Here is a 15,815-nt window from a genome sequence, read left to right on the forward strand (position 1 = left end):
ATCCAAGTTCTGAAATAGTGTAACTCATTTTATCAAAACTATAATGAAACACAAAGACGAGACGACCTTTTACAGTTTAAATAAAAAAGTTTTAATCTTCTCCCGAAGATGCTAACATGATTAGCGAAACACGTGTTGAGAGGAAGATGATAAAGAGTTTTGGTTAGTGGTCAAACTGTCTCGTAATTTGAATGTCACAGCAAAGGTTCAAACCATAGGACTAAATAATAGTTGAAAGAGTGGCTTTTCTTGAATTTTAATACTGTTCTTCAATTGAGTAGATCCTTTATAAAGATACGAAAAACAACAACCAGATAAATGCAAACTCACGCATGGAAGGCCGAAAAATGGATATTCTGATCCATAAGGTCGATCAGAGGAAGCAAATTTGTGGTCTAGTTACTAAAGGCAACCTCTTACAGACATTAGAAAGAGAATAATATTAAGGACCTCTACCAATTAAGGAGCATATCAACTTAATGCATGGAAATAATTATTTAATAGTGCTAGTGATAACAATTTAGTTTTATATCTCAGTACCTCAAAACCCTTCAAAGTCCCAAAATCTCAATAGTTCACTTTATCAAAACTATAATGAAGACCATTGACCAGTTGATGAAGCTAACCTCAGTACATAGTAAAGGTAATAAAAAGATTAAAAAGTTTGCAAAGGAGATGCAAAACTCAAAACTACCAAAATTGTCGCTTTACAAGCTTTATTTTTATTGTTATCATAATTTTTTCAATATTTGCTGGTTTTTTTGGACCTATTTCATATTCAACTGGTGAATCTAACCTGTACAACTAAAGACATTGTTGCAACTGCAGCCACAGTGGGAAATATTAAAGATTTGCAGTTATTTTTTTAATTATAACTTGAGAAGGAATCCAATAAGCCTAATTTTTTTAATATGCCTATAGTCACAAAAAATAAAAATTTATCGATTCTAAATTAAGAACAAACCTCGAGAACACCAAAATTATCACTTTACGAGCTTTATTTCAATTTTTATTCATCTTTTACTTAATACTTGTCAGTTTTCTCAATTTTATTATTTAATATTATTATTACGTTATCACTTTATCGGTGTTTTTATTCTTTTATTAACCCTTGCCAGCTAATTTCTTAGGCGAGAAGTATTAGATCGCACACAAAAAAAAGAAGATCGATCGACTGCTTGGATAAACTGCATTTTGTATTCTTTATTACTAAATGCATAGAAACAATTATTCAATAAATAGTGATAACAAATTTGGCACTCTAGAGAAGCTAAGCTACGTATTACTGAAGATACTGATAACAATGTCGTTTTATCTCTCAGTACCTCAAAAACACTTAACAGTAGCACCAAAGTAATATCTATCCAAGTTGAAAAATCTAGTGTAATTCACTTTATCAAAACTATAATGAAACCAGTTAAGATTCGTTTAAATGATAGTTGAATGAATGATTTTTGTTGAATTCTATTACTGTTCTTCAATCAAAGACTGCGAATTGTCAAAAGACAAATTAAGTAGCATTAAAAAACCAATTGAGAAGATCCCTAATCAATATACGAAAAATAACATTTAGATAAATGCAAATGCATGCATGGAAAACTGAAGAATAGATATGCTGAGTAATTAGGTGGATCAGAGAAAGCTATCTAGGACCTCTATCAACTGAAGAGAATTAAAACACCTATAATTAAACAGAAAAATTATCATGTTCATTCAGTACTCTTTGAAGAGAGGAATATAGTAGAATCCGCATCTCAGAAAGACTGTAGGGCATTAATTAATCATTCCTGGCCTAAGACATAGAATATCAAAATAGTGAAACTGTGAATATGGACTAAAATAGGCTATGATCAAAAAAACCTTGTCTAGTTGTTATAGTACTTCCATTGACTTTTTTGTTCTACAGACCTTCTAGCAGTGACAATATCAAAACATAAAATTACTTTTACAAATAACGTACTTGAAATCTTAAAAAATGTTAAAGTACGGTTTGTTTCTATTTAGAAATCACTTTATTTAATAATAGAGATTACAACGAAAAATAATTAAAGTGCATACGGGGTCAGACTTTCCAAGACTTTCCGGTACTGTAAATCTTTATAGTTTAATTTAATTCGCGACAATAACCATATACTTAATAATGTCAACAGCAATAAACCTCGCATTTAAATATCTTAATTATCATTACGAGTAGGTTTTGTTTGGTAAAAAATTACATAGAGTTATGGCCAAACTAAATGTGTCTTAGATTCAGATTAAAATCTGCATGAATGATGAAAAAGGGATTCTATTGATAAGGAATAATTTTGGAACCACTGGTAATAGTAAGGTATGTGATGAGAGGAAAAGAAGGAAGCTCTCAACTTAATGAACAAATTTGGCACTCTAGAGAAGCTAAGCTACGTATTAGTGAAGATACTGTAATAGCAGTAATAGTTGAAATTGGAAAGGTTAAGATTTGATTCAAATGAGAAGGAAGTTCTTAATATCAGGTTATGGATAATTTAACTTGATATACGAAATCTGATCTTCTTTTAAGGTCATCCAAGGTAGAATTTCTATTTAAAAATATAATAAAATTCAAGCCAAGTAGTTTTACGTCAAAACACTTGATATCTAGCCTTGAAATCTTTATGATAAACTAAAAGCCAGCCCAGGAAGTGATAAAAACAATCATATATCGCATTACTTTTTGTAAAAACGTATAAGTGAAATTGTCTTATTAATATTAAATATATCCGTTATACGGAACCAGATAATTATTTTCTAATGTTATTTTCCTTATTTATACGCTGCGCAGCCTTGGTATTCTTTGTTTCAATATATTTGTTCAATATATATTTTTAATATATTAGTTTGTTTTTGTATAGATCTATTAACGTTCCTGAGTGAAAATAACACTTTAAAGTTTTTGTTATGATTTGTGGTGTTGTTTTGTAAAAGCAATTGAGATTTTTAACAAAATAAGGACATTCAATAATAAGTCTAAAGAAAAACCTTCTTCCTGGTCTCTACAAATACTTCATACATTTCTTCTTAATTCCACTGACGTCAAAATCGAACGAAATTTCAGCAAAATCACGTTGTTACGTAGCCAATCAATACAAGATTCCCAGCTTTTAAGATCCTTTTAGATGTTAACAATGGCTTTAAAATATATTGTTTGCATTCGTGAATCCCATAAATGATTATAAGATATCATCGCTACAAACAATAATAGATTTCAGATATACTTGACAAGTTCTTTTAAATAATGAGTAGTAAAATAAAATCCGAATACCTAATTTGATCATTTAGTAAGTTAGAAGTCTCAAATAAGTTATTATTGCATAGATGTAGAACATAGAGAATTTAATGTACCTATTTTAAAGAATTATGAGCATAAATTGAGTGTTTGTTTTAATGTTAAAAGTTGAACTATTCGATGATGTAAGACGTCCAAAAACTGGTCTTAGAAGCAAGCAATGTGCACCTAAAAATATTAAGATCGGAAGAATTATATGCCTTGAAGACTATGAAACCTGGTAAAGCTGCTGGTGCTGACCCATAGAGCTTATCAAACTTTTTGATGAGGATTTAGTTGATATTCATCTGAAACTCTTCAACGGTTATCATCCACTTTTATGCTCAAACCCAAAGAAACCGAATTTAAGAGAATGTTCAGATTACCAAATCATCGCACTCATGAGACACATCTTAAAGACCATTCACAAAAGAATTTACATAAAACTCGAGGAAGATATAAACAATTTGCATTCCGCAAAGGATTTAGAACACGAGAGGCGCTTTTTGGGATCATCGTTTTTCCATTGCTGTATCGATATAAACCAAGAAGTGTATGCATGTTAAGTCGATGTCAATAAAGCCTTTGACAAAATTAAACATGTTTCAGCTGCTCGTCAGCAGAAATATTGATTTCGGCTACGTTAGAATAATTACTGATCTATATTAAAGCCAAAAAGATGCAATGGTAGAAAGTCAACCAACAGAAGAAATGGAGATTCCTCACGGTGTGAGATCCGGTTGCAACCTATCACTACTGCTATTTAACCTCTATAGCGAAACTATTTTTGAGAAATACTAAAGAATGAGTTAGTGCGAATAGTTATACCTAAAGAATTAATTATTAATATAAGGAATGCTGATGACACCGTATTGTCAACAAGCAATTTTAGACACACAACATCTATTAGAAAAATTAAATGATCAATATAATGAATACCGACTAAAAACTAAGTTAAAAAATACCAAGATAATGGACGTGATAGGGAAAGTAAAAAACAAAAATGGATGACTGAAGAAATTTGGAATGGTATAGAAGAAAGGAAGTCTTTCAAACAAGCAGGCACAAATACACAAGAACGAAGAACCGAATATAAGAGACTATATTGTATATTCGGGGCTATATAAGAGACTACTATTTTATGTAGAGAAATACAACGGATATCTCTACACGGTATAAAAGTCAGCACATATAAGAAATATGCCAAGAAATCAAAAACAAAGCTAACACTAATGAAATCCGAGACCTCTTCCAACACATTAATTTCACATTATATTCTGCTTCTGGTTGAGCGACATTTTTCATTTTCCATGTACCAGTTTATTTAATATTGTTAATTTCTTTTTAATTGTGCAGTTATAGTGTTCCTAATTTTTTGTTATAATATATGATGAAAATGCAATGTCAATTTACATGTGTCATTAGGCATTGTTTGTTTACTCTTTGGTGGAAAACCGTTCAAGTTAACAACAAAATACCCCAAACTAAGACAGCGACAAGAATTTCAAATCCTTAACACACGACCACGTTTTTTTCATAAACTTATAATCAGGAATCTATTTGTTTTGATATAGAAAAAATAAAAATATTTTAAGAAATTATTATTTTTTTTCACCTAATTCTAGGCAATAAAGGCATTAATTAAATAGGTCAAATAATTTTCTTATTCCAGTTGATACTTAATTTTTTCTCTTATTCCAGGCAGTAAAGTCATTTATTTGGCAGGTAAAGTAATATTTTAATTCGTGGCAGTTAAACCTTGATTTCTCCCTTAATTTCAGGCACTAAACCCATAAATTTGGTCAGTCATATCTTTTTTTTATTCTAGGCAGTTAAAATTTGATTTTTTTCTTAATTTTCTACACTGAAACCATGAATTTGTTAAGTCAAGTAATTTTTTTTATTCCAGGCAGTTAATACTGGAGTATTTTCTTTTTGAGATTATTTAATTTTGGAGTATTTGGAGTAACTTCAGGTAATAAAACCAGTAATTTGGTAGGTCAAATAAATATTTTATTTCAGACAGTTGATCTTTATTTTTTTTCTTAATTCCGTACAGAAGAGTTAATAATTTGTTAATTAAAATAATTTCCTTATTACAGGTAGGTGAAATTTGATTTTTCTCTTACTTTCGTGTACTGAAACTATATATTTGGTCAAGCAAGTCAAGCAATTTTTTTATTCCATGCAGTTGATACTTGATTATTTTCCTAACTCCAGGTAGTAAGACCGGTAATTTGGTGAGTCAAATAAATATTTTATTTTAGGCAGTTGATATTTAATTTTTTCCTTAATTGCATGCAGTAGAGTTAATAATTTAGTAAAAAATTTTTTTATTCCACGCAGTTGATTTATAATTTCAGGCACTAAAAAATTATGTCTGATGGACCTTTGATCTAAGCTTTAAATTTGGTAGATGCAAAAGAGTCATCATTAAGTGAATCACATTATATTTACGAATTATGCAATTAATCTTATAATAGCAGATGTCTTATCTGCAATTAGTTTGGAATGATTGACTTGTTCGAAAGCCTTAGAGAAATCTATGAAAATTATATGATCCCTAGCCTTCCAAGGATGCTACAAGTTTCAAATAAATTAGCAACTAAATAAACATAGGTCAGGTAATTTTTTATCTTAGGCGATTGATACTTGATTTTTTTCTTAATTCTAGACAGTAAAGCCATTAATTTGACAGGTTTAGTAATATTTTTATTCCAGGCAGTTGAAACTTGATTTTTGCCTTAATTTCGGGCACAGAAACCATAATTTTGGCAAGTCTAGTAATTTTTTTATTCCAGGCAGTTTACACTTGATTATTTCCCTAACTACAGACAGTAAATCCATTAATTTGGTAGGTTAAATAATTCTTTTATTTCAGGCAGTTGATACTTGATTTTTTCTCTAATTCCAAGCCGTTATGCCACTAATTTAGTAGGTCAAATATGTTTCTTATTTGAAACTTGATTTTTCCCTTAATTTCAAGCACTGAAGTCATGAATTTGGTAAGCAGTTGATATTTAATTTTTTCTAAATGTTATTCAACTAAGAAATTACAAGATAATTTAAAACAAAAAGAGGAGAAAGTCATCAATAAGATAGACAACGTAGTGGAGGTTTGGTGGAAATAATGCGAAGACTTTACACACGTAAAAGAAACAATCAAGAATTAATACACATCCCTTCCATCAAAAACAATAACAGTATATATGTAGATAATGTGGATACGGAAATGCTAAAACAGCTTCCTCCAAGCGGTGTTAATCTATTATGGAAGATCTGCAATAAGATTTGAAAAAAAGGGTAGTGGCCGAGCTACTGGAAGTTTAATTCAGTACAGTTTCATTCCTTTGCATAAAAAAGGATCAAGTCAAAAATGTAGCAACTACAGACCCATTGCACTGATCTTCCATCTAAGTAACGTTCTGCTTAGAATCCTACTTAGGCGACTTAAAAATTTACTAGAGTGGCAGATACCAGAAGAACGAGCCGCATTTGTTCTAGAATTCTACGTTTTTAAGTTTCCTCGATTACAGTAAAGTCCTTGACTGCATGGAATGGTCTTAACTCTGGAAAGTGTTACTGGACATGAAGTTGCGTAGATGACACCTTATGGCGAAAGAGGAACAAGAGATGGCAGAATTAATTAAAAAAGTCAAGCAAGAGAGTTTACTATTCGGTTTAATACTCAACCGACTAAAAAACAAAACTTATAATAATAGATTGTATCAACAAACTAGCAGCCGCACCTAACCTTCATGATGTAGAAAATATAAGTGAAATAGCCTATCTGGGTGCCCAAATAAATAGTGAAGGCGAGAGAACTGATCTGATGGTGGCAAACACCATCAGATCATAGCCAGATCGATATTTCTAAAACTGCAAAAGTTATTTACGAGTCAAGATATTGACATGAAACTTAGTTGAAGCCTGGACTCTCTCAAAAACCAAAAACGACATGGACAAACTGCAAGCCTTTGAAATGTGGTGCTACCGTAGAATGTGGTGTATTCGCCGAAGTTCTTAACTTGATGCAGAAGGACTGCGAAATCATTAACACGAAAGTTAACAAAAAGAAAGCACAGAAAGGCATACTTCTCCAATTAAAAGCTGAGCATTGGCAAACGCCGAGTGTCATGGACCCTGGTTAAAGAACTTAAAAAGAAGGTTTGATTGTAGCAACGTTCAACTGTTCAGAGCTGCAGTCAACAAGGTCCGAATTGCTATGATGATAGCAAACCTCTGATAGGAGATGCACTACAAGAAGAAGCAGAACTCAAATTCTTAAGGATATTCCAAGAAGTTTAAATTCTTCTTCTTCTCTGTCTTACTCGTTTTTATCTTCTTCTGTTCCTTTTTTATTTCCTCCTTTTTTACTTACTTTTGAATATGTCTAGATGATACTTTAGCAAGCATAATTCAATCTAGATTCGAAAAATGTTGACTTAAAGTTGTGATATCTGACTTTTGACAAACTTCTCCTCTTTATTGCTATAAATACAGTATTTAGGAGCTGATTCTATCATAATCGTAAAAAAACAGTTCTACATATAAGAGAAATACTTCGACCTTCGAAGTTAAAGGTTATTGAACTACAAAATTGCTGCCGTGGTAAGTTCATTATCTACTCAAAGGCTCTAAGGGACTGAACAATTAATATCACTTTCTGAATATATATTTATCACTGCAGTCATAATCGCAATTAAGCCGATCAGGACCATTGATAAATAACCAACATCGATAAATAGTCTATTGCATTTCAAGGCACTCATAAGAATATTATCAGATGCAAAGGAAATAATATGTTTTTAAGTCTTTATATGTCAAAAAACCTTTAAAATCAATTAGCAGTTTGTAGATTTTTTCTTGTTGGTCGATGAAGTATAAAATCACTGTTGTGATAAGTAGGATATTGTAAAGGCAGCAAAAATTTTGACTTAGTAAATAATCCCTTAAAATCATTCTCAAGATAAATAGTAGTCGCATTTATAAATCTTAAACAGTTGAGTGCTATAATATGCACACAATCTTAATTAAAAAGGAAGACTTTTTTATTATTTATTAAGTTTTTGTATTTTTAGTATTAATAAATTTAAATGGCTGTTTTATGTCATTTAATTGATCCAGTTTCCTTGGTTAAACTAAAATGATTTCCGAAAACCAAAACGCATCATTCCACAATAGGTTTCAGATTTTTTGAAATTATATCATACATTTTTTTTGTTTTATATTTGCAATTATTAGGTCAACATTTGACAAAATTTTATTATTAAAAAAAATGTAAAAAATTCATATGATAAAACGTAAGTAAACATTTTCCTGATATGATGGCGAATGATCGGGAAAAATTCGTTTAATAAATGAATGTAAGAAGAAAGCACTGCTATTATTCATCGTTAATTTTCAAATTTAGATTTATATAAGTGAACAAGTTATACAGGTTGGTTCGTTAAAAACTACATTTTCAAAATAATTAAATTTATATTTATACTTCTCATTTACACATAAATCACAATATACACGCCTTAAAAAATTGATATAAATATATAAATAAGAAAATATAAAATTGTTGGTTAACTCAAAAACAAGCAAACGTTTTACCTATTTCAAAAAATGCCTCAAATAATATTGACTATGGCACAACCCTATTTAAACGAGCAACAAACAATTTTATAGTTAATTTAACATAATAAAAGTCTCTTCTTACGATATTCTTGGACAGATAAATAACCATTAAACTCGCATCTAACTAATATTCTTAACATAAAACCTAATTTAATATAATTTAACTTACTAATACCCTCATAATGAATCTTTTTCTAAGAAGTAGTTTGCCTTCAGAGGTAACTATAATATACATTATAATATTAAATAATTTTTTTAAATACTTTAGTAACCAGAAAATCGAATGTCGATAATTTCTTTGAAATATTTTCAGTAGAATTTTGGATAATTTAACCTTGTGCTGTGGCCAAGCGTCGGATCGCACCTGAAGTATCTTTGCTTTTAACAATTTCCGCGATATCCTCGTCGTCCAGTTTTCCAGTTTCTTCTAATTTTTCCGCCATTTTACCAAAGATTGGATGCGAACCATCTCCAGTACGCTCAGCTCTCCTATAAAAGTTAAAATATTAGAGTGAAACAACCTGCTTTTTGTTTCGTGAGAATGTTCTTACTAGTTTTCAAGATATTGGACATGATTACCTATAAAGCTTAATAGTTCTGAATTTTTTGTCCCAACCAGCTTAAGCTCTAATGAACATTTATAGGGAATATTTTTAAAAATATGATGCTGTTGGGTCCTTAAGAATATTCTTACAGGTTTTCAAAATATTGGACTGTGAAGTGAATGATCACCTGTAAGATTAAGCTTATGATATTTCCAATATTTCTGAAATGTGTACCTGAACTGATTTCATAGGCAAATGATATTGACGAATGATTGATATTCACGACTCATGTAATTAAGTAAGCTAAAGTTGGTTTAACTTAGTTTAAATTGGATGAAAAATTACGGTTAAAGACAAAGTTTTGTTTTTCTTGAAGTCACGAGATAATAGGTAAACCATGACAGGTATGAAGCATTTTTAAACATCTACTGCTCAACTAAATTTCTCTCATTTAACTTTTGTATTTTGGAAAGAGCAGTTATGTATTACCTTTGAACCATATAGTAAGGGGTAGTCTTCAAGTCATAAGCCAGTCCAAAGAAGGCCAACGTATCAATAATGAAGGTGGTAATGCTGTATCTGGCTCCGAACTCGGCAGCCCTATAATCCCAAGGGAAAGCGTGATGATAGTTGTGCCATCCTTCACCTACTGACACGAATGATACGAAGCCGGATTCGACTGCTTTTACGTACCTACATTTAGAAGAAAAATAAAATTAATAATGATTTTAACTGAAGGGAAATTTACATAATTTTTCAGGAGTGCATACCTTGGAGATTCCACAACAAATTTGGAAGTTTGATAATACTCTCTGTATATATAAATGTTAAAACTATTCATGGCAGCAGTCACATTATTAGAATATTAATGGATAAAATGAACTTTTAAGAATTCAGGTCTTACAAAAATATATTAATAAAATATACAGTCTAACATTTATTACTCATTCAATTTTATCATTCATTTTTACCATTGAGATATTAAGCCCAATAGGCCAGTTTCTTAAAAATTTAGATATGATAATGTAATGTTCAATAGAAAATTTTGAGTTGTTGTTTCTAATTTTTCCGATTTACATATATTTTTGTTTAGTTTTATTTAGTATTGTTTGTTATGATTTCATTATTTTCAATTGAATTTAATATTTAGAGTTAAAGATATAGATCAATTTTATTTATAAGAATTTTACGAAACAAACATATAAGATGAGGTGGATACAAGACTTGATAAAAATCTATTAAAAAATAAAGAAAACAATAAGCAGTTGGTGAAACAAAGAAATTACTGACAAGAAAAAGAATAAAGCTAAAAAAAAGAATAAAGAATTAAATATTGATCAACATTTTTGAAAAGCAAGCGTAATATGACTTCATAACAACAAAATTAAAGAAAGTTCAAGATTTTCAATTTTAATTAAATAAATTTCAAGAGAAAATTGAAAAACAACAGTACAAGAAAATAAAGAAAAATTAATAAAAAGCTCTTCTAGATTTTTTTGAAGAACAAAAAAATGTTTTTTACCAAAGTTAGTTTTTTTATTATAATAATTCTTCAAAGCATAGAAGTGTAATTTTAATCGGATATGTGAAAATCTAGAATTCTTTTATCCTGTTAATCTTAAAACATGCCCACTCCTAATAAAGCACCCTGTATAGGCACGTATCTATTGCATGCACCATTTTTTTTTATCCTATACGCTTGAAATTCAAATGCATATGTAAATTGCGAATTAATAATAAGTTATAAAAAAAATATACTGTTATATGTTATGGCTTCTTGATTTTTCTTAATTGATGGTCATTTTTTATGTCAACAAAGCATATCGGAATAATTTAAAATTTTTGTTTTTAAACCCACTAGTTCAAGAGAGTAACTACTTTTAGCATCTTATGACAACAACACTAAAACCATCATCCACAATGAGCTATACACGCGTTGCTGTCATATGTTGATGTACTAAAGAGATTCTTACTTATCAAATGGCTGAGTTCCATAGAAATGGGCTGCACTATTCACCAACCAGGTGATATTCAGGACCAATATGCTCCTGAACATGTAGGCGGCGAAAAAGGAGTTCCACCACGACTCGTTCCAGAGAAAGACGGGTACAACCGTGGGGATAAATATGGCGAATATTGTGTAAAGTACTTTGTAGTGCCTATAAAATAGGATAATGTGTTAATAACTGAAATATAATCGTAAAAATGTTTAGTTAAAAGACTTTTGATGAAATAACTTACTCCTTTTGGAACATTACCAGCCAGTCGGCTTCCATGTCGCTCATATCGATAGTTCTTCCTTTGGCGATGACAGCGGGATGTTTTCTGCTCATCAACCAGCCCACGTGACTGAAAAAGAAGCCCCTGTTGGCGTTGTGTGGGTCGGCGTCGGTGTCGCTGTATTTATGGTGCTGCCTGTGGTCTCTCACCCAGATGTAGAGACAGTTCTAGAAGATAGACACAGACTTAGTACAATGTTCTAGGGATAAACACTTAGATCATCTTAGGATTATCCGTAGCATATTTCCAGTCAGCACAAACATATTGCATGAATATGCCCAGAATATCTAATTGACATATTTATATCTCACTTGGAATATGATAAACATATTAAGAGGCTTAGAATTTTGAATATCTACATTCAAAGTTCTAAGTTCAGGGTATATCGAAGGTCCCCAAAACATATGTCAGCATTATCTTTTTACCTTCTATAGTATATGCTAGATATAATATAGGCATATCTCTTGGCAAGATCTTGAGGATATTTAGTTTATATAGCTGCAATATTTTTCTTCTTTTAAAAAAAAGTCTTCATGTGACAATTTGAAATGTTTTAAGGCGAATATCTTGCAAAATATGAGAGAAAAAATGCGGTCGAAAAAACAACTAAAACCACGATATTTTTGTCAAAGAGTGTCATCCCTAAGCACCACCCTCTTTTGTCACAACTTAAATTAAGGATATCTCTAAGTTTAGTATAGATCTACACAAGAAAAGTTTTCCCAGTTACTACTTAATGAGACCTTTGGTTGGAGTTATGACAAATAAGGAGGTATAGTGCTATTTGAAATTTCGGGTAGAATGCATTTAGAGGGTGGCACACCGTTAAAAACACTTACCTAAAAATATTAATTAGAGTTTTTAAGAGTTTAGCAAGCTTCCTTTATTTTTTAAATGTAAAGGGACTTTTAATTTTTTCCTCTTTACCTAAAGATAAAGTATCGCAATAAACCTTTTATTAACTAATAAGAAAAATATTTTTTTTGTCTTAAAACTTATTCTGAAGTATGTGACAGGATGTGACATTTGAATATCTGTTCCAAGATTATTGCTTTTCATTTTGCTATTGTTTCTGTATCCAGGAATATTAATTTTGCATATAAGATATTTCGCATATTTGTGGGATATTCCAGGCAAATTGCAACATATGAGATATAGACAGCATATTCTACGAATATTGGGTACCGTTATGGAATAGTTGCTGTACTTACTGAGATAACTTAGAATACCTAGGTATGTTGTTTGTGTTGTTAGGGTATCAGATCGCATCTACAATAATTTAGTCATAACTATAATGTAATAATAACTGAAATATTATGTATTACTAAAATTTAAGTAACATATTAACATAACCTCGCCCCAATGCTGTTCGATCTATTTATTAATGATTTAGTTGATTGTATGGAGAGTTTCTGTCTTTTATTCGCTGATGATCTGAAGTTGTTTCGTATCATTCGTACTATGCTGGACTGCCTGAAGCTATAAGAGGACATGAATAGGATCTTTGAATGGTGTGAAAGAAATAAACTACCCCTAAACTGTGACAAATGTAAAAAAAATGACAATTTCCATTCATCATGAAGAGATTTTATACCCATATATATTGAGTGGTTCTCAGTTGCTAGACTGTTCTTCAGTGAAGGATTTGGGCATTGAAGTAGATAAGAAGCTCACATTCAATCAGCATGTAGCACAGGTCACTAGTTCAGCCTTAAAATCCCTTGGGTTTATAGTAAGGTCCACTTCTCAATTTAAGAATATATCCAGCTTGACTTTATTGTACAATTCATTGGTAAAGTCTAAATTAATGTATGGCTTTATGTTGTGGTTCCCCATCTATGATGTTCATGTTAACAGACTGGAGTATGTACAGCGCAGATTCTTAAAGTTACTTTCTGTTAAGTTGGATGGAGTATATCCAGTAAGAGGTGTGGAACAGGAGTACCTGCTGAATAGATTCAACTATTTGTCACTAAAGCAAAATACTATTCTCTCTAGTCAGATATTTTTATATAAACTTTGCAATAATAAAATTGATTGTTCTGAGCTCTTAGAGAGGCTACCTCTATTTGTTCCTCCTGCCAATACAAGGAGGCACCATATATTTTATCCCTCTCTTAACTTAACAAATCTGTCCAGCAAAGCTCCACCGTGCCGTGCTTGTACATGGTATAATCAGATGAATGCTATAGATGTTGACATCTTTAGCAGCACTGAATATGTTTTTAAAAAAAGGATGTGTTCGTTCCTCTCTTAATTTGAATGATACCTGATTATTTTTCTGTGATTGTTATCATTTGGTTAGTGTGTCTTATATTCTTACAATTATGCTATTGTTTTAAATTTTAAATTTTGAATTTTGTTATCACTCTATATTGGATCTTATATTATTTTTTTTGTACTACTTATTTAAGGTGCTTATAACTTGTACTGTTTTAATTTTAATTATTTCGATTGTCTTGTAATTGGGAATTTTCCTGTTGGACAATAAATTATTTGAATTTGAAAATATTCCAGTCATGTTTTCGTGGAACATTGACAGAATATACCTACATGTAATATGCGAGACATTCAAACCTTCACAGGATGTTGATTGTTGAGAGGAATTATATAATTTATTTCGTCTTATTTAATAAGTCTTCGGTAGTATAGTGGTCAGTATCCCCGCCTGTCACGCGGGAGACCCGGGTTCGATTCCCGGCCGGAGAGAACTTTTTTATTTTTTTTTTGTAGTAATTTTTATTTTTTTTTAAATGCTTTAATTTAAAAAATCATTTTTTTTGGAAAACAAATCAAATGGGTTCTTAAGGCTCTAGGAAGTTTAACTGCTCCTAAAATGATCCAACCACTACTCATAATTTAGTCAAACATATTTTTCTTGATATTAAATACTAAAATAGTGCTCATATTAGATATTAAAATTTTTAATGAAAGTAAAATTAAGTAATTAGTAATTAATTAATAATTACATCAAAAATAAATGTAACAATGACAAGTATGATGATATGACGTGAAAAACTCCTGCGAATGCGCAAAAATGGCAAAAAAAGCAAAAAGTTCTCAAAGAAATAAATAAATTAGAAAACAATGTAAAAAAATATTTTATATTTTATTTTAAGCATTTCTAATGCACGTTATTAAACCAATTCTATTTAAAAACATTTATACAATTTTTGCTTTTTAAACAATAATGTTTCCAACGTATTAAAATCAATTTATAATTTTCTAGATTTCTTATCGTATGTTATTTGTTTATTTTCGCTCCCTCTTTATTTTTTCTTTATTTCAAAATTGCAATATTGCTATTTTTTTGCTGAAAAATATTCTTCTCGTTTGCTTTCTGTTTATCATTTCTATATTTTGCTTTTAGTTTTAAATCATGCCATGTTGCAAAATCATGTTGTTTGACATTTTTCTGACAACGGCTTATACCAATATGTAACCATTGAAACCTTATTTTATATAATTATTTATTTTAACAGCAGACTCAATTTACAAGAATAAAATAAAATATAAGTACAGACATAAATATAATAATAAGTGGTAAAGAATATAACAAATACTTAATCAATAATATGGAAATCAATAAAATTATAGCACAATTAAAGCAAAAAATACAAAGACGTAAAACATATTCTTACAGGTAGTTTCAGTCTTTTAGTACCTTACGTTTTAATTTAAATGAATTAATGGAGTTATCTACGCAGGGGTCAAGATTAGTAAATGCATCATTCTGGTGATTGGAGAAAAGAAACCGTAATTCTCATTATGATAAGGCGAACGAAACATCGCAGGATTCTGACATCTATTATTGATTTTGACATTGAAGCAATAAAAAAGTTCGAACGAGTCCTGCTCACTGTAAGACCATCGATTTTAATTTTTTTTTATTATCGTATAATTAAAATAAAATTTCTGGTAAATTTAAATATCACCATTGAAAGCTAGGGAACGAAAGATCTCATTATAATGAGGCAAAACAATAAAAGTAACACACCCAAGTCTCTAACGGTAGTAAAAGATTTAAGAAGTCAGCCATTTATTTTGTAATGAATAATAGCTAATTTTAGAGAACGACCAAA

General features: G+C 30.3%; 1 protein-coding gene and 1 non-coding gene across 5 annotated transcripts in view; one reads left to right on the forward strand and one right to left on the reverse strand.

Moving 5' to 3' along the window:
• Positions 1 to 8,744: 8,744 nt before the first annotated feature.
• The window catches only part of LOC126734586 (acyl-CoA Delta-9 desaturase-like), a 38,729-nt gene continuing 31,658 nt past the window's right edge, over positions 8,745 to 15,815 (reverse strand). For all 4 annotated transcript variants that reach the window (XM_050438280.1, XM_050438283.1, XM_050438284.1 and 1 more), the window contains exons 4-7: positions 11,695 to 11,900; positions 11,427 to 11,612; positions 9,943 to 10,146; positions 8,745 to 9,397 (exon numbers count right to left, since the gene is read on the reverse strand). In XM_050438280.1, coding sequence (XP_050294237.1) covers positions 9,238 to 9,397; positions 9,943 to 10,146; positions 11,427 to 11,612; positions 11,695 to 11,900 — 756 coding nt within the window. In that variant the 3' untranslated portion in view covers positions 8,745 to 9,237. The remainder of the gene's footprint in view (positions 9,398 to 9,942; positions 10,147 to 11,426; positions 11,613 to 11,694; positions 11,901 to 15,815) is intronic.
• Trnad-guc (transfer RNA aspartic acid (anticodon GUC)) lies at positions 14,371 to 14,442 on the forward strand. Its single transcript has one exon. It is a non-coding gene; the product is annotated as a tRNA-Asp (tRNA).

This window comes from Anthonomus grandis, chromosome 3 (genome assembly GCF_022605725.1).
Source record: "Anthonomus grandis grandis chromosome 3, icAntGran1.3, whole genome shotgun sequence".
In the NCBI taxonomy this organism is placed as follows: domain Eukaryota; kingdom Metazoa; phylum Arthropoda; class Insecta; order Coleoptera; family Curculionidae; genus Anthonomus; species Anthonomus grandis.